A 19,839-nucleotide genomic window follows, 5' to 3' on the forward strand; every position below is an offset into this window, starting at 1 on the left:
TGTACGGTGACAAACATGAATATGAAAATATGTTAAATATTAACTTGGAAGTATTCATCGAATGCAGAGAAAGTAGTAGGTAGGTGCTTTGACGACATTCATGAATGAATCTGCAGTAATTTCCATTTAGTCACCAATTTTCTTCAGAAAGTGAAAATTTCCAAATATTTTTTTTCTAGTATGTTACAGAAACATTAAAATCAAGCAAAAACAACACGAGACAATGAATCCAATACCTTTTATCCCCTAACAGGAATGTATTTTATTGAATTTATTTCAGATGGAAAAAAAAAAGAAGATTAAAAACGAATATCCACCACTTGGTTCCTGTTTTTCAGAGTGAGCAACGTGAAACCATCGTGACAGATCACTCATGTGTCAGAGGTGAGTTTACATCCAGTAAGGAAAGTGCAGGTTCAATAACGTCACCGCCGTCGATCACTCGTCTATTTATCACCTGATGAATCTTTAGGAGTCATACAAAAAATAAAAACAACCGGCTGGTGAAAAACTGACATGCATCAGAACATCGTTCACCCCAGCGACTGAATACTCAGAGGCTCCAGGTAGTCAGACTGGAGCTCACTCACCGCTGGAGAAACTTTCCTATATCACAAAAACGTATTACGTCACAAAAATAGATCAGTAATTAGGATTATCATTCTTTAGTGTAAATATACAATATTTATTGCATTTTCAAATACACTTGTTTCCTATTTTGTTTCTGGCCGTCACCTGAAAAGACAAAATAAACTGTAAAAGCCACAAAGTACCAAAGAGAAGTGAAGTCGGCCTGGCGTAAGGCAAAGAGCAGCAAGAAACGCTGCTTCTGTGAGAAATCACCAACTAACCTCATCCTCCGCCTCCATTTTATCAATTAATCTATGAGAGCGATTAGTGTTTTAAAGTGAAGTTTAGCAGATCCTAAAAAAGTAAAACAAAGCACTGATTTAAACAGTTTTCTGGCACTTAGTGTTCAACGTTTTATTAGCTGCTACCATTTACAACTACAAACTGTTCCTTGCATAGAAAATAAAAATCATAATGTCTCTGTGGAAAAAGAAAAGAACGAATAGCTTTTAAGTTTACCTCCTGAAAGATTTCTGATATACAGTATAGACCAAAAGTTTGGACATATTTGTGTCCAAACTTTTGGTCCGTACTGTATATATCTATATATGACTATTTCAGGTAAACTCCACCCAACTAGGAAAATCTGCAGCTAAAGGGATTTTCCACCAAACCGGTTTCAGTTCTGAATGTAGATCTAAAAGTAAAACTGTAAGTTAATAAAAAATAATGCTTCATTGCCCATAAGGAGGTAAATTAGCATTGGAGATGGCTCAGGTCCAACACACTCAGACAAAACTAACTTAAGTCATTTTTCAGCAAAATATATGAGCTTGTTTTAAGTAAATAATTCCTTAATGTTGATGATAAAGTTCTAGTACCACTGGCAGATTACTTCACAGATATGTGAAATTTGCCAGCGGAACTTGAACTTTTTTAAATCAATATGAAAACAAGCTCATGTGTCTTTCTGAAAAGTCAGTGTTAGTTATTTCCAGAGAAAATATCTTCATACACTTGAAATAAGACAAAACTGAACTTACAAGTAACTTTTCAGCAAGAAACGTTTTGTCTCATTTCAAGTGTAGTAAGATATTTGCACTAGAAATAAGGAAAATACTTGGTAAGATTTAGTTTTTTTGCAGTACTCTTGGGCCTGGTGTTTATAAATCTACTTAATCAGGATGTAAATCCTGTTGGCAGCTCAGACAGAAAAAAAAGATAAAATCTCTGGGATCGTTGTCAATAAAGTGCCTCAGATATTGTACAATTAGAGCCGGTTCTCTGCGAAAAAAAACCAAACTGGATCGTAATAGAACCATTAAAGAACTGGAACTACTTTGGTGGAAAATCCCAATAAATCCTCTAACCTGGTTTGGGTTAATGCTCGACTAAACAGTGACGATCCGGTCACTGTAACATCACTGAACAAGCTTATAATGTTACACAAACGTTACTGAATAAGAAATATTTTATCTCTAAAGTGCATAAATCAGCATCATGCACAGTGTTGGTTTTAGCGGATAAGGTGAAGTGCAAAAATCGCCTGAAGATAGAAATATGAACATTCAGAAAGAAGGAAAAGTGGAAAAAAGGAATGCATTCCCTCTTCAAAAGTAAAAAATTGACAGCATCAAGATGTAAAAATCTATTTTACATACGGAGGAAAAATAATGTGACTCAAAAAGCTTTTGGCACGCAGAAAAAAATAAAATAAAATAAAAAATTGGCTGCAAAGGAACGCCGTTACCTGGCAACGGGAACGGCGATTAACCAAAAAACTAAACACAACAACCCCACATCTGTGGTGCAAAGAGCTTCTCAGAAACATTTAACAACATAGTTTCCATTTATAAAGTTGATTTTCCCCCTAAAAAGACATAATAATAACACCCAATAAAAAAAAAAAATAGAAGCCAAGTTTAGAATTGAGAAGAATCATAATAGTTGTCATATTAAAAGAATAATTCAGAGTTCTGGTCCTGATATGTCGTGTCGCGTCCCATCGCTGGAGGAGGTGGAGCTGAGCAGAGTCCGGTTTTGTTCTCTCATGCGGTGTCAAAACTTTGCGTTGTTTGTGCCGCAGTGCGTCGGGCTGGCTTACCGTTGTTTCATGTGTAGTGTGTCTAAGAGTCGCGTGTTTCTCCACCGCCCCCTGCTGGCTCATTATGTCCTCTGACACAGTTCATGTCCTGAGTGGAAACTGGTTCACCTCCCCACAGGTGGCGCTGGAGGAGCTCCTCTCATCACTGCTGGGCACGGAAAAACAGAAACAACCGTTACCCAGGCATCCACCCACCCACCCATCTATCCACCCATCTATCCACCCACCATTCTATCCATCCATCCCATCCACGTTGGATGGGCTGGTTACCTTAGCAACGCAGATGATACACAGCTCTACAATACGACAGCTGCGTTTTCATTGCAAACGTGAGAAAATTTTTGTTCATATTCTGCTAATGTATAAAAACATTTTTTCTTGCAATTGCAGTGTTTTTATTAAATAAGAAATTGAATTAAAATCACACGTGAATAAGCTTGTTCATGCTATAAGTCGTTAAAAATAATGGCAGTGCTTGATGTAAACGGTTACATGAGATAAAATCATAATTCAGCAGCTGCACTAGCATCACCCAATCAGAAGAGACATTGGTGTTTTATTCAGGTGCTGTAGCGGCTACGTATGCAGCATCTTGGGGAAATTGTAGTTGGTCATTTTACAAAAGAGCTATGGATTGAACAGCTTTTAATGGACTGTGCGATGCTGTGAGAGCTCTGGAGGAGCTAGCTGCGCACTGTCCAAAAAAAACAAACAAAAAAACCAAGGTTTTATCCTTGGACCAAAAGATGAATGATCCAGAGTCAACACCAAGCTTTAAGTTATTACAGGTAGAAACCAGCAATCAGGCCTGAAATCTGGTGATGAACTCAAAGCTGAACCTCCAAAGCCACTTAAAGACTGTTACAAAGTCAGACTTCTATCACCCAAAGAACAATTCCAGGATTATACATATATAAATAAAACAGGAAGAGAAAAAGCAGAACATATTTTCAATAATTGCATAGTTCAATCCAAAGGAATGTGAAACTGAGTAGGATAATAAAATATATAATATTAGATTTAATAAAAGGACTCATAATTACTTTATTATTATTATTTATTTCAGGATAAGGTCTGGCAGCACAATCCTCGAATCAGATCTCAGCCAGGATTTGTTTTGGTGCTGAAATCTAAAATGAAAATTATTTTATGTTTTCTCTCCACCAGGAGGGGGCACCATCTCCATTTTGGCTCAAAAGCTCTTGAGCTCTGCTTAATGCAGTTCCCGTTTTGTGTCTGTCAATCTTTACCTTTTGAGTTTCAGTGTGTTTTATTTATTTACCAGCTCTTCTTGCTGCTGCTGCTGCTGCTCTATAAATGTTAAACTGTAATAACTGAACAGTGAGTGCAGACGTACCCCTGTCAGATTTGCTGGGGTAAACCCGGTTGGAGGGCCTGAACTCCTCAGGAGGTGGAAGATCTTCAATGGGGTGGAAGTTGAACTTTGACTCAAAATCATCTGAGGGAAAAAAAATATATGACAAAGGAAAATTAGATCATCAGGCTGATGATTAGTTTGTTACAACAGATTCCTTCGTTGATGCAAAAACAACGGAGGAAAATAAATGAATGATGGTTTAGTTCGCTTTCCAAGAACTCTACTTTGTTTACTTAGAAAGTCCTGTTCGTTTGAAGAGGTGTGAATGCAGAATCGAACTTTGCAAAGCGAACTCTGGTCCGCCTAAAAATCTAGGTCTGGGTTCAGTCGAAATGAACTCTGGTGTGGTTTGAATGCATATATGAACACCAAGCGAACTAGAGACCGCTTCAAAACCAGGAAATGGACTACAGAGCAGGGCATTGTGGGTAAATACAACCAAAATAAATGTGAGAGTTTAACACTAAGGGGAGAAACGGCTCTTTGTCTTTTACCAAATATCTAAAGAGAAATCCTACAATCATTAAAATGTGACGCTGCTCCATTTTTGTTTACATTGTGTATGGAAGAAAGTTATGCTCAGCGTCTTCAAAGGTTTTTGTGTTGTTTCCTTCAGTAGTTCTTGATGCAGCGCCCCCATGAGAGGAGGGGTAAAGAGGTTTTTCAAAGGGTCTGCATTGTTTGACACAGTGCAGTGTGAAAGCGAACCACAGCAGCTCAGAATGTAACAAATGTTGCAACTTTAGTGCCAAATTGACCAGAGTTTACCAGTTCAATAAGTATTTAGTGTTTTTTGTCCTTTAAGTGAGCTGGTCTCTGCTGCATGCTGCTCTCAAAGGGAAGTGTTTGATTCAGATTAACTCCTTATAAACATATGAACACATAGCTAGTACTCTAAGAACTGTTGCTGTACTCCTGATTTGTGAAGAACAGCAGGAAACAAAAGCCTTGTTTGCATAGCTGAAGGAGGACATTTGACTATCCACGACTGTTCACCGCTGACAGCTTCAACACATCAAGATCACAAACAAAACAGTTCACCAGCAGAATAACTGGTTCCATTTAAAAGACTCGCATGGACCAGTAACAGCGAGTAATGAGATGATAATAAATGAAGCTCTGAATCTGAAACAAGAACCGACTGTTTTCTGATTCAGAGCTCTTTTTTTAAGGTTTTGTTGTACAGTTTGTAGTGACCTTTATTTGAAAGTAGTTAGAGAGGAAACAGGGTAATGAGACAGAAGGAAGAGATGCAGAAAATGTTGCCAGGCCGGGAATCGAACTTGAGACCACGAGGAGTAAGGCCACAATATGCGGTTTGTGCTTTGCCCCTGCTCCACCACAGGACCCTGATTCAGAGCTTTAAAACTGATTTCAAATATACTACAGAGAATAAAAGTCTGTAGGCTACTAGGACTGCACAATGATATATATTGGGATAGATCATGTGTCTATCACACCTGACGTCCATATCTATCATAGAAATGATCTATCATGATAGATCTATCATCATCTATCAACACCCCAAGTTCAATAAGTATTTAGTTTTTTTTGTTAGATGTTGAATTTTCCTTCAGATTTTCCAGCATCTGATGGAAAACTTAATATTCCAATATTAAGTGTTTATCGCTCAAACTCTCAAGGCCAGCAGGCGAAGTTGGTGGAATCAAGTAATTGACTCCTTGGTTACCTAGCAACCCGGTCATTCTTTGGTTGCCTGGCAACAACTTGTTGAGCAACTAGCTCAACAAGCAGCAGTTTCACTTTGCCTCATAACTGCTAAAAAATAAACAACAGCATGGAGTGAAAACTGTGGATAAAACAGGAACCCGTTTGGTAAATTTTCAGATATTAAAAAACCCCCAAAAACATCAATAATTATCGATAGACTGATATCAGGGTTTCCGCCAGTGTAAGAGCCTGGCAGCCTCCAGGCTCAACTTCTGCCCCCAGCAAGCTAAGCTTTCTTTGTTTATTTGTTATAGTTTTTTTTATACACTAGTAACAGTCGTAGCAAAGACGGTCAGAGACTGTTGGGTGAAACTGTTGGAAGCACAGTTGGTCAGTATGTGAACAAAAACAAATAAATTAAAAGACAGCAACAGGTCCAGTGTCTATTTTTTATTCAGTGAAAACAATTTAATTAGGACAAAATAATCGAAGTTCAAAAGCTTGATATTTATTTTAATTGTTTTGTTTATGTTTCTTTAATGATTTTTTAAGACTTTATTGTTGGTGTTTAGGTATTATATTTTCAACTTTCTGTCAATTTAAAAAAAAATTTATTCACAAAACACAATGGGCCGTTGGATGACCGACGTAGCAACTCTTAGCTAGTTTTCTGAGGGAAACCTTGGTTATGAAATACTTAAATCATGATGCAGTCATGTTTTGTTTCTAGATGTCATTTTATAAAGGACATAACATACTTGTATTACTTTACCCATAACATTATATAACACTTGCTAAATGAACAAAGTAGATTAAATTAAGGTAATAATTTGTTCCACTAGATGGCGTTTGTACTCACCCGTGATGGATTTGGAGGAAGGACCCGTGGAGTGGCCATTCCTGAAAGGTGGAGGAGGAGGAGGAGGTCCAGCCGGGGTCCGGGAGGATGAGGAAGATGAGATGGGCGAGGGCGCGGGGGGCGGCGGGGGTTTCGCCCGGCCGTGTTGTTCTGAAACTCCGGTACTATGCCCGCGGTACGGGGGCGGTGGAGGAGCGTCTCTTCCACCATTACGAGAACCAGAAGGAGGCAACTGAGGGACTGAGGTGAAAACACAAATTTAACTATTGAAAGGAGCTGATGAAACTCCAATAAGTTCATAGTTTAGCTTAAAAACATGTTGCTATATAATAAAATACAATAAACCAGAAACATTTCAAAAAAAGCAAAAAACAAATCAGAAGATTTGTTGCTTGGCAACATGCGTAGCCTAGCAACATGTGAGGTTTAGATAACAGTTGAGAGACCAAACATTTAACTTCAAAAATCAAAGCCTTTAACAATGCTAGATTAATCTGAAGTCAAAATATTACTGGGCTTGTACAGTTTGCAAGTAATTTTAGGGTAGTTTTTCTTTTCAAAACAGTCTGAACGCCCCAATTCAGATCTTTTCACCCACTTCCATAGATATTAGAAAAAGTACATCTGATCTTTTCCACCAATCTTATCTACCTCAACAAAAGTTTAAAAATCAGCCTCTGTCCTCTTCTGCTCTCCTGTCAGAGAAATTTGACCAATAAACTTGTATGTTTGACTTAACTGCACATTTGCATGTTTAGGTTCCTTTTTACAGCAGTGACAAAGAATGGCTAAAGAGACTATTTGGTAAAACGGATGGAAGTGCAGTTGGTCAGTATGTGAAAAAAAGAAAAAAGTTTATTTCTGTTTTTCATGCCAACAAGAGACAAGTCACAGATTTAGGATTAAAAAACTCTGAACACTTAAATTAGTGCAAATTACTATAATTATAATATATAATAATTATTTTAATTGCTTTGTTTTTAATGTTGACCTTTTTTTTAAGACTATAGTTGTTGTTTAGATATCGTTAATCTCTTCCAACAACACATAACTACAGAGTCGTAGTCAACCTTCCTGTTACCTTTAAACATTTCCTTAAGGTTTTGTTGGCTCAAGAGGCCTTTGATTCAGTTGTCTGACAGGAAGGCGGGTTATGAGAGAGAGGGAAGACGTGTGGCAAAGGTCATCAGGCCGGGACTTGACCCTGCGACAGGATTATCGAGGACTAAGTCCTCCATACATCGGCCGCGGTTTTCCCTGTGCCACCGCCGCGGCTCAACTTTAAACATTTTTAACTCTAAAACACGACGGGCTGGTGGATGACTCCACTGGCGCCTGTTAGCTAGTATTCTGGGAACCCTTGTGCATTTTATAAACAGGTTAAATTTACTTGACTTTCTGAGAAGTTCCTACCTGTTTTGCGTCCAGGTGGTTCTCTGGCTGGCGGTGGCGGTCTGCTGACCTGCTGGGAGGAAGAAGGCGGCACCGGAGGCGGTGGCGGGGCGTGGTTACGACCTTGGCCACCGCCGCCTCCGCCACCTCCGCCACCTGAGGTCCGTTTGTTGCGTAGCGAGTTTTTTCTCTGAGGAAGCTCCGGAGCTCCACCACTGTCTACCTGTGACGGCCCGTTGGCGGTGCCGCTCGGCCTGTAGGGCGGAGGAGGCGGTGGCATCGATGAGCCGCTGCTTGGCGGTTTGCTGGAGGAATGATTCGACTTGACGTTGCTGCTTGAGGAGGAGGAGGAGCCTCTGGTGGGAGTTGGAGGAAGAACTTTGTCTCTACTGTAGGATGGACCTTTCTGGTTCGGGGTGGGAGGAGCGTTGCCACGGCTACCTTTGCTGAAGGGGGGAGGAGGCGGAGGAGCAGAGGTGCTGTGCTTCATCCCACCGCTGGAAGAATTGTTGCCGGGGGGGCGGCTGATGTCCGGCAGCGAGGGGCGGTGGGACCGCTGGTGGTCCGATGAAGATGGCTTGTTGGCCGGGATGGGCGAGGTGGAGCGACCGCCAGGGGGGCGAGGAGCTGCAGGTCGTGACCCCTGGGGTCGAAGGGCAGATCTGCCGACTGAACCATCTGGAGGACAGAAAGGAAAGGTGGACTTCATGAAATGGAGATTTACACGAGGGAGGCACTTTTTCACTACAGAAACCGATACAGAGGTTTAACTCTGCACAGAAAAAACACAAAATCTTACCAAGTAATTTATTTTACTAATAAATTAATATTAGTAAAATAATTTACTAATTAACTTTAGTAAATTATCACCAAGTATCTTTAGTCCAGGTTATACTGTTAATATTTTAGTGCATTTGAAATAAGACAAAACTAACCGAAAGGTACTAAAACATAGGAGCTTTTTTTAACTCAATGATTTATTTATATTGATGAAGATACTAATTCTATTGGGATTAGTATTGGAGAATTGTCTTGTTATAAGTGAAATAATCTGCCAGTGGAACTATTTTACTGAAACGTTACTTGTCAGTCGGTACAGAGTTGTATCAAACGCTATAATCCAGCAGAATATTGGTAAATTTCAGATTCTCATACATAATTCAGCTCTGAAAGTTTTTTTAGTCTGGTGTAACAGAGCATGAAGACATTCAATGTGATCTTTAGCTTTAATTTACACAGATTATCTGGAAAAACTCTGCATAGAAAACATTAGAAATGACTTTTACCTCCAGCTGGACGTAATTTGGGAACGCCTCCTTTGAAAAGCGCTCCCATTCCAACCGGGCCTCCACCTCCAAAACCGCCGCCTCCTCCACCTCCACCTCCGCCTCCGCCTCCTCCAGGTTCTGGTAAAAAGATGCAGTAAAACCCATTAAAGCTGACCAGTATTCACTGAAATTATTCATACGAATATCAAACTCTATGACGAATATTTGAACAAAAACATTCACAGTCGGTGTTTCCATGCATTTTGGATGACGAGATCATGAGTGGACGGCATCAGATCAGGAATGTAAGGATGCATTCAGATCCGAATTAGCCAGCCACATTTGTTTATTAGTATTCTGTTTGCATATCCAGGAAGCTTTATTGCCGGGAAGACTGTGCAATGGAGTGCTTGTTTGGCCAAATGTGGAGCAAAGGGACGTCCGTTAAAATGCAAGTTTCTCCTCATGTATCGAACATGAAGTGCTCCACTCTTAAGCTGCTTTGGTTCTGGATTGATTGTGGAAACTTCACATGGGTTTGTTGTTTCGGGTTTATGACAGAACCGTTTTGTGAAAGAGACGTTTGACACTTTCCGCCCTAATCAGATAATTATCTTTAAATCCTGCGAGATCTACTGTCCAACAAATTTTATTTGATTCAGGTATGCAGGATCAGGAATCCATTTTAGGCTACGTTCACATACAAATGAAAACCCAAAACTGGCTTTTTCAAAGCAGTCTGAACGACCCAAATCCGATTTAGTTTGATCGCAGAATTTAGCTGAACAGAAAGAAAGAGTCCTCAACGCGGCCGTCGCGGGTTCAATTCCCGGACCCGGTGTTATTTGCCAAATGTCTCCCCCCTTTTTTTCCCCCCGTTCCTGTCAGAAGGAACACTAGAGCCCACAAAAGACCCCCTGGAGGGGAGAAAGAAAAGAATAAAAGATAACAGATGACAGAAAGGCATAAGCTAAATACTAATTTCCACACAGAACAGATCACAACTGATCAGTCAGCAAGCATGTGGAGACATTTGAACATCTTTAGTAAAAAAGTAAATGGAGTTCAAGTTTGCAGTCTCATTGCTACTCACTGTCCAGTACTGGAGCGCTGCGGTCATTGACTTCAGTGACCTTCTTCAGCCTGGCTCCTTTGCAGATGTCTGACAGCAGGGCTCCACGGCCTTTTGCCTCAGACGGATTCAGCTTCGGAGGCGTGGTGTTGGCCTGGGGAACATGTTAAAGGGGACCCATTACGCAAAATTCACGTTTTGCATGATTTCAGACTTTATTTGAGCCTCTACTGCTTCTAAAAACAACCCAGCTGGTCTCTGGCAAAAGGTTCACATCTTATGGTGTCTGGGAAACCCATCAAAAACCTCCTAACTGCTAGTCACATTTCACAAGTATTGCGCTGTTACCTAGCAACCCAAGCTGAGCTCCAGCACGTTTACTGTGCAGCACTGTACAATGGCTGCTGGAAAAAAAACGACCGTTTTGTTTACCATCCAGAAACTGCTTGCTGCATTACTGTTGGTTGTGCAGGAGGCTCGACTTCTGCTTTTTAAAGATGAATTGTTGTATAATTTTGCATTTGTTTGCAGCCATTTTCACAAGCGAGCGTAAACATCAAGTTAGGGAGCGCGGCCAGAAGTAGCTTGTTTAGATTTAAAGTGACACAACGCCCTAACATATCAGAAAATAGGCAGAACTGACCAGACTCCAATCTCATTATCTAAGAACGGCTTTGTGCAAAAAAGCAATAAACGTGTTCAAGGTAGCATAATAGGTCAGCCTTAACAGTCACAATATCATATTTCTGTTTCCTTCATTGTTTCCTTGAGCGACCATTCAGGTCTTGTCAACCTGAATGGGTACAAATGGGCAACTTAATCTTGTTTTTGTTTTTTCAGACTCCAAAGAAAATATCATATTTCCTTTTTCTTTTCCTGATAAGAGACTAAACCAAGCGTATTTCTGAAAAACACTCCTTTAATGATTGACTCCAAGTGTGCTGTCATAGCAGAACCAGCCATAAATTCACTTTGATTGCAAGCTATTAGTAAAAAAGCTATATGTGTTAGCTCCAGTCACTCACCTGACTAAAGGTTGGGGGAGGTGGGGGTCCCGGCGGAGGGGGAGGAGGAATCGGCATCCTGTCCCTCTACTGGGAACTCTCTCTGGGGGTCAAAGGCCAATGGAGTTACTGTCTTCTTAATGACAGCATACACCGACTCTCTGGGAAACAAAAAAAACGCACGTTTAAACTTAAAGTGAAAGTTTAGACAATTATTCAACCCTGAAGCTGCATTTTCCATTTCAGCAAATGCAAAACGCATTTGCAGAAATGCAAATCTCTTTTCAAATGCTTATAAAAGATGATTTATAATCAGCCAATCACGTCGCAGTAACTCAATGCGTCTGTTTCGTACCGTCACGACGTGGTGACAGTTTCAAAAAAATATGTAAAGAAATGTTTATAAAAGTTACTTTACATAACTGAGCGTAGCATTTCAGAAACCAATGATGTTCTGGGGTTTACATGCAATCATCTACAGGTAACAACAGTTGGTCACAAAAATAAAATTAAACAGAGCATAAGTAGAGGGGGCAAAAAAATCTTTCCGATGTCAAAAGTCAGACGTGAATGAGCAGATCCTCAAGAGTAGCCTAAATAAGTTGTGCAGCACAATTACAAAAGTCCAAACTAACAATCAGAATAGAGAAAAAATGGATTTAAAGGGGCGGCACTACATATTTTCCAGGCAAGCCGCACTTGCAGTAGCATAAAACTGTGTCTATTTGTTTACATTTGGTTGTAAACAAATGGAGTGGATAACACAGGAAGTGTTAATGTTACCCAGCACCCTTCATTCCCACATTTTATTCCATCCAATTCAAAGTTCATTCCAAGTAAAACAACATGGTTTATTTGCACCTGCAAGTTTGCTCGCAACATGTTTACCTGTGTGCAGGTATTGCAACACGTCACTGAACTAACACTGTAACCGGAGAGCAGCCTAGTTGGCATAAATGTGACAAATATATCAGGTCTCTGGAAGAAATACGCTCCCATTTCTTTCAGAAGAAGAAGCAAGTTTACACCAAACGTCAAGCAATCTCCTCAAAACTATCAAAATAATGTTGAATAGTTAAAAAAAACAAACAGATATTGTTCTCTGCAAAACATCATATTCTTAGCATAAATATGGAACCAATAAAAACACAATTTGTTCCTGTTAAATAATATTTGTGCTGCAGTGAAAAAATTATCTGTGGTCACATTATACACATCATTACGACGGTGTATAAGGGCCAGTGAAAATAGAGAAAAGTTCATTTCTGCCAAAATACATTCTCAGAAAACAGAGATTAAAAAAAAACCACTAGGAAATTTCAAATGTTTAAAATTTTCACTTTTTAACCTCAGAAATTAAAAAAAGAAACAAAAAAAAAAAGTGTAAATTTCTGATATTAATCTCAAAAGGTCTGAGTTCCAGAAAATGTTTGACTTTTCAAACTCAGGAATGTTTCTTTTCTAAAACATTCCTGAGTTTAATCTCAAAATTTCTGAAATTTTTCCAGAACATTTTTCACTTTTCAAACTCAGGAATTTCCAAGATTTTATAGAAAATTTCTATAATTTTTTTGGCAGAAATGTCCTCCGTTTTTTATTTTCTACCTGCAGTGGCCCTCATCTACCATCGTACATTATACATAAACATTCAAAGTAGTATTAATGCTAAGCCTGTTTTACGTGTACTCTTTCATTATTTTATAGAAACTGAACGCGTTTGTGACGAGTTGAATCTCTTCCTGGTGCCGACGGTCATTCCAACCACCAGGATAATAAAGCGTCTCTGTGATGAGACTGCAAAGCATTTTCGCTCCTGCTTTTCATACCGCAAAAATAATGTAATGATTCTCGTCCCACCAGCTTTACTTTCATACAAAACACAAGAGACAGACGTGAAGCGGAGTTTAGGTAACCGTGTCGCCATGGAAAAGGAAATTGATGAAAACCACAAAATTAGATTGTGAGTCATCGCACAAACAAAGGTGAGCAAAAAATGTTGCATTCTCAATGATTACCAAATGAAGACACTGGAAATGATAAACCCTGTTGTATTATTTGAAAGATTAAAGCCAAACTATAGTCCTATTTATCCATATTAAATAGATAGATATGTCTATCTATTATTTATATATTTTTTATATTATAAATCCTTATTATTTGGCTTGTTTTAGTCTCAGCATTATGGAAAAGGATTAGGGCCACTGGGGAAAAAGAAAAAAAAAAGAAAAATATATATATATACATGTCAGACTTTGATCTAGACATTCTGATAAAAAAAAGTTATATTAACACCAGAGTTCACAGATTGAAGTCAGATTCTAGGAACACCGAAGACAAACGGTAATTATGAGAAAAGAAATTATAATTCTGAGGAAGAGTCAGAATTGAGACATAAATTCAGCATTATTACTTTAATCTCAGAAGTTTGATTTTAAAAAGTAATCATTTTAAGTCAGAAATTGGACATTAAAGTCAGAAAAACTAGCAAACATGCTAAAATATAATAAAAACTAACTAAATTAGCCGAAATAAAACTAAAACTAAACTAAATTAAAATCCCAAAACTATTCTAACCCTGTGGTGGTGATTTAGACGCAACATGCTACTTTAAATATGAACATTCAGACTCCATGAAAGACACATGTTGCACCATCACTCTGGCAGAGTGATGGTGCAACATGTCTGAGGTCACTGGATCTCTCCAAACCAGTTTAGGCCTTTAGCTGGATTATGCCTGCAGCGCTGGTCCCTCCCTCGCCCTGATGGAGCGCGGCTGTGGGGTTTCTCCAAGAAACGCTGCAGGAATCTCACCAGTCAAGTCCAGTCGGTGAATCGGTGTCAACAGAAAAGCACAGCAGCAGAAACGTCTGGGTCAGGGACAGGGACATTTTACAAACCAACTCACTCAGAGGTGTGAAAGCACCAGATTAAGTGGATTAAGATTAATCCCCTTGATCATTTCACACATTAGAAAAGCATCTGAGGTTTGAGTCTGGCTTCACACTTTTGACGCACAGCATACGTTAAGTATGCTAAATTTAATGTGTGCAATATCTTTCACACCTCACTAAAGACCTGATTAGAGCTGAAAACAATCGGATTAATTGTGAAATTTAAAATCCTTGTAAACTAATTTAGTGATCAGTTAATTGATAATTGTACATACTTGTCATTTGCTGGAAAAACTAAATATTCAGAGCAGTAAAACTGTACAAAAATATTTAAAAATTCCTCATGTGGCATAAAAATATTCATTATTTAAAAAAAGCAACTTGATTTATTTTAGTGATGCACAATATATCGGCACCTGCCGATATTAGTCATTTTTAACATATTGGTGTTGATCTGGTAAATAAAACCAGGCCGATATTAACAACAAATATTTGTTTTCATCTTGTTGCCATTCGTTCCTGGTCGTCTTCTTTCTCAATTTGTCTAAACTGAAATATAAATACAATATTGAGAAATATAACAGCAGTATTAAAATTGGATATCAATTTTCATATCGGTGAATCCCTAGTTTATTTGCATCTTTTTTTATACAATATTATAATCCTTATAATACTGAAGAAAAAAAGGTGAAGTGGTTAAGTGAAAAATCTGTAGAATATGTTTATTTCTTTAATTAAAATAATGATTAATCGTCAGAAAAATCGATTGTTTATTGTCGTAACAATAGCTACTTATCTTCTTTATAATAAGTCCACATCATAAAGAAGCATTTAATACAAAAACAGTTACACACATTTAACATATTAGAAAATAGCATATTACTAAATTAGTAGTTAGCTGCAGACCTAGACTTGAATACATGTAGTTTCTGAAAATGTTTTTAATGGTGTAGGTAAAAAAAAAAATATCCGGGATTTAGTTTGGTTTTTTTTCAAAATGTTTGAATTTTAAATAGTTCAGATGGTGGTATTGAATGCAGCTCTATCACTACAGCTATATTATCACAGCGCCAAGGTAAAACCATAGAGATAAGGAGTGGAGTCACCAACTAGGAAACAGATTATTCAAATATTCTTTGATCGTCGCTTTATTTTGTGATCGCAGTGCTCAATTCCCAATCAGGACACATCCCCTGATTGAGAACCTTTCTTTTTGGTTTGAGCACCCATTGGTGCCTTGTAGGTCCACAAAAGGAATGTCTGTATCTTCATTGGTTAAGTAAGGGTCTCTTTTAAAACCTCCACCGTAGTTTCAAATAAAACTGGACAAAAATGCTAAAGAATGGAGCAATGTTCGAAATTTAACCTTTTTTTTTTCTTTTAAGTTTTAGCACTTTTTCATTGGTGTTTTCATGCAAAGTATTTCCACAAAGAATGTAAGAAAATGTATCTCATTAAAGTAATTTCTTTTTTGCCAATGAATTCGAAATCATGTGCATTTTTAGATTATTTTATATTCAGAAAAGTATGATCCACTGCATTTACTCAAGTAAATGTAACTCATTACATTTAACTAGTTACTACCAAACTCTGAAACCAGCTATAGAGGAGGAAGTAGGATGTTTCTGTGATCAAGGAAATAAACTGAGCTACTGTGTTAAAGAATTATTTATTTAGGCCAAAACTAGACTGATTCCCCATGTTAAATATTAACATAATATAATAAAGGGATCACATAAACCATTTTACTAATTAAAGGATTAACAATAACAGAGGTAAAACCTAAAAGTGACATAAAATTATTTCATAAATTAAATGCCTGCTTCTAAAAAAAATAAGTTAGATAAACTGATTTAACATCAATCCACCATTTAATGTTTATAATCAACACAGTACATCATTTTAGAGTGCTCTTCATACCCAACAAGTCACCGGATACAAAAGTAAAACACATACATGAACGTGGGGCAGTTACGATTTCAACACCACAGGTAAGATCTTTCGATGTAGTTAAATCACTTTTTAAAAAATGATTTTCATTTTACTTTTTCCACTATTGGTTTTTATTCATAAATGGCTCGACAAGAAGAATGTCAGTTAATTTTCCAGGACCGGGAATCGAACCAGGGCCAGCTGCCTTGAGGACTGGTGCACACGTTCTACCACTGATCCACCTGATTCCCCACAATGACATATTTCATATGTGAACCTTTTACAGTATGTAACCTGCCGACTACGTTTTCCAGAATTAAATAACACCGAGTTTCGGGCAAGCAGAAACGTGTAACTTGTGACAGAAACTTCAGTCAGGCCGAGACAGGTTGCATAGCCGCTCCCAGACATGGCAACAACATACCTGGCCGAAACTCAGGAGGACTTAAGCCAAACATTTACTCACCGGAGCTTCGGTACTCTCGTTTGCCCAAACAACATGAATGGAAAGTGCTGGCGTGGCAGTCTCTCGTTGAAGCAGTATGGTAAAAATTAACAAACAAACAAACAAAAAAAGAAACAGCTCGAGGAAGGCTGCTGGCAGGTCGCAGTAGTGTGGCTTTACGCCGCCGAAGAAATTCACAGGTTAGCCGGGGCTAATGTTAGCGACTAGCTGTTAGCATATAGTTGTTTACTTCAAAGCTGACAGTGTCAACCCGATTCGGCTGCCTACAGTCACTGCCCGAGTAGGACAACTCTGCGTGTTGCCATATACAACAAACTACTGGGCCACTTTTCAATGTTTCTGGTTGTCACGGCAGACTTTACCCGCACTACTGACCTACAAGCAGAGCCATACTGTCCGCTGCTGTCGGTCCCTTCCTTCCCAGAAACCAGGAAGTGGGATGAACTGCGCAAAATGGAGGCCTTTCAGCGGAACCAGTGCCTTTAAAAAGAGTTACGACACTCTTTGAACTGGCCTTCACAGGGTCACGTGGTTCACCTTTTCTACAACATTGAGCTAAGTATGAAATTTAAGATCTTAGCGTAGAAGGATTATTATTAAACATAACATTTAATTTCCATTTGGGATTAATAAGGTATTTTTGAATTACTCCCCTATTAATTGATTTTTTTTAATTATATTTTCATTAAAATCCCACAAGCTAATACTTGTTAAATGTTTTATTTATAATAAATTTGCTAACTCTTCTGGCTAATTGTTAGATTCATACTTGTAGTTGTTACATTCACAAAGTTGTGTAATCATTTATTATGAAGTATTGCTACTCTTACTTCAGTAAAATTTCTGGATTCTCTACCCAATGTGAGTAAATTGACTGAATGAAAAATGGACATATTCTAACCAAAAAATCAGCAGGCATACAAAAACGTTGTTAAAGTTTCATAACTTTTGTTTTTAAAGAAATTGATTTGGGGGAAAAATTATTTTGCCAGATTTTTGTTACTTATATTTGTGATTGTCATTTTGGCTTTTAAAATATCGAATTTTCTACTTAACTTTATATTTTGTTCCATCTGATTATGCAATTTGTAAATGTTAAATACTTGATCATTTGATTAGTTACTCAGTACTTGAATAGATTTTTTACCAAATGCTTTCTTGGATGGCTACTTTTTACTTTTACTTGAGTAAAAATATGTTGAAATAGTGCTACTCTTTCTTCAGTATAAATTTAATTCCCTCTGTTGTTCAGGTCCATACTCCAGTCCGGTAGGTGGCGGTATGCACCTTAAAGTTGCTTGTGATCCGCCATAATAGAAAAGAAGAAGAAGAAGCAAAAGAAGAAGAAGAAGACGATAATGGCGGCGGTTAGCCGAGGGTTTGCTGCCCTGTGGAGGACAAACGGTGTGAGAGTACCGTTACACCCTCTGCTGTCCCTCTGTGCCGCCCGAACACAAAGCTCTGTAAGCGGCGACCCGCTGCCCCGGACCTCCCTTTCCAGTCCTCCGTGGTCGGAGCAAACTAGCTTCGTGTCAGCGGAGGAGGAGCGGAGCCGACACGCCGCCGTGGTGAGCACCGTGAACGACCGGATCGAGAGGCAGGACTTCGGCCGACTGTTCGCCGTGGTGCACTTCGCAGCTCGCCAGTGGAAGGTCACCAACGAGGACTTGATCCTGGTGGAGAACCACATCGAGGCGAAGTGCGGAGACCGAATCTACATGGAGAAAGTGCTGTTGGTAGGGGCGGAGGACTTCACACTGGTCGGTAGGCCTCTGCTCGGGAAGGAGCTGGTCAGGGTCAAAGCCACCGTGATTGAAAAGACCGAATCCTGTCCCAAAATGCACATGGTGTTCTGGAAAAGACACCGGTTCCAAAAGAAGAGGATCATCGTGCAGCCGCAGACTGTCCTGAGGATCAACAGTATCGAGCTGCACCCGCGGCTGTCTTGATTCAGACTGTCGACTTGTGAGGGAATCTGGTTCCGGACGTGCTGTATCTCTGAAACAGTTCAGTTCAAACTTCAGCAATGTATAAAATATTAAAGAGTTGTACTTTCAGAATACTGTATAGTGTTTGGATCTGTATTCCTGCTGTAAGTAAAGTTGGAAATGTATTTTTATTTTAGTCGGGATAAAACTTTGTCATTGCATTCCTACGCTATTCTATTGAGCTCTTCTCAAATCTGGTTTACAGCACAGGTTGGGTTTCTGCCATTTACTTTGATTTTTTTTTTTTGTAAGAATTTCAACCTGACCAATCAGCTAACAGAAGTTGTGAACATGACGGCGATTTCCTGCACTGTTTTAAAATTGTAGTCTGTAGTTTTAGCAATAACAGCAGAGGAAGTGAACGTAAAATGTATTAAATTTCTTAATCTGGGACCCAAGTCCGAATTTCGTACCACAAACAAAGGTGGTATGACAGTAAAACTTAACTGCAGCCGGACCAGACTTTTACGGTCACTGGTTGTCATGCATTTGCCTTGCTGTTTTAACGTCAGCTAGCATATTATCAGCATACTATTGACCCGTTGGATCTTCGTCACTTAGGCCCTGTTTACACGACAATGATCCTTGAAAATCATCAGTAGCCATGGATACTTATGGCTACTGATGGCTTTTGGAAGAGCCAAGAGGGGGGGAAAAGTCACGCAATTATTTTTTTGTTTATAAAGAACTGATGGATTAATAGATTTCATTGGTATAATGGTATTTATATCTATTCAGTAACTTATCGATTGGTTTGGTTTCAGATCAAATCCATTTGGTTACTTAGTCCAGATTTTTTTTTCCTTAACTCTAGGATGAAATCAAAACGATAAAAACTGAAAAAATAGACAGAAAAATTAGCGCTCCTGTAGTTACTGAGCGAGAAAATAAAAAACTCCATCTTTTATTTTAATAAAGTCTGATTGTGACGCCTTTATTTCACTTCTAATGATTCTGCAGGTTGGTGTTCCCGCTAAAGCCTTATTATTATTATTATTATTATTATTATTATTACTATTACTATTATTATTATTTTGCCCCGTCCTGCATTGTGTGGTATGTTACGTGGTTGTGTGGTGTGTTGAATATATTCAACATTGTCTTGGCCAGATTATCGCAGCCAGTGTGGTTTTCCCCGACTGGGAGCGAGAACGCAGCCTGTTGAATGTGACAGGTAGCCAATCAGAAAGCGCGGTGACGTATGAACGGGGGAGTGGGGAGGATCCCAGACAGTTGACATGGCA

General features: G+C 38.8%; 2 protein-coding genes across 3 annotated transcripts; one reads left to right on the forward strand and one right to left on the reverse strand.

Annotated features, from left to right (window-relative positions):
• Positions 1–233: 233 nt before the first annotated feature.
• wipf2a (WAS/WASL interacting protein family, member 2a) lies at positions 234–17,294 on the reverse strand. 2 transcript variants are annotated; one of them, XM_044113531.1, is made up of 8 exons: positions 16,608–17,294; positions 11,340–11,479; positions 10,336–10,468; positions 9,261–9,380; positions 7,996–8,652; positions 6,583–6,822; positions 4,032–4,133; positions 234–2,822 (listed from the first exon to the last, which is right to left on the reverse strand). In XM_044113531.1, exons 2-8 carry the CDS (start codon positions 11,394–11,396, stop codon positions 2,779–2,781), a joined length of 1,353 nt encoding a protein of 450 aa, XP_043969466.1. In that variant the 5' UTR covers positions 11,397–11,479; positions 16,608–17,294; the 3' UTR covers positions 234–2,778. The 2 variants fall into 2 exon arrangements, with proteins under 2 accessions (XP_043969466.1, XP_043969467.1); XM_044113532.1 differs by having other exon boundaries at positions 234–2,819; positions 16,608–17,287.
• A 621-nt stretch (positions 17,295–17,915) lies between these two features.
• Positions 17,916–18,903, forward strand: mrpl21 (mitochondrial ribosomal protein L21). The gene has a single exon (XM_044113533.1). The coding sequence runs from the start codon at positions 17,966–17,968 to the stop codon at positions 18,554–18,556; it is 591 nt and encodes a 196-aa protein (XP_043969468.1). The 5' UTR covers positions 17,916–17,965; the 3' UTR covers positions 18,557–18,903.
• The last annotated feature ends 936 nt before the right edge of the window (positions 18,904–19,839 follow it).

The sequence above is a fragment of the Gambusia affinis genome, linkage group LG04 (assembly GCF_019740435.1).
Source record: "Gambusia affinis linkage group LG04, SWU_Gaff_1.0, whole genome shotgun sequence".
NCBI lineage: Eukaryota > Metazoa > Chordata > Actinopteri > Cyprinodontiformes > Poeciliidae > Gambusia > Gambusia affinis.

Excerpts from the sequence above, each read along its gene's own strand:
- wipf2a (XM_044113531.1), bottom strand. The coding sequence starts at position 11,396 with ATGCCGATTCCTCCTCCCCCTCCGCCGGGACCCCCACCTCCCCCAACC. Across the intron at positions 6,823-7,995 it reads ACCACCTGGACGCAAAACAG|TCCCTCAGTTGCCTCCTTCT; the intron begins GTAGGAACTTCT and ends TTTTCACCTCAG. Across the intron at positions 4,134-6,582 it reads TTCCTCCAAATCCATCACGG|ATGATTTTGAGTCAAAGTTC; the intron begins GTGAGTACAAAC and ends TTTTTCCCTCAG.
- mrpl21 (XM_044113533.1), top strand. The coding sequence starts at position 17,966 with ATGGCGGCGGTTAGCCGAGGGTTTGCTGCCCTGTGGAGGACAAACGGT.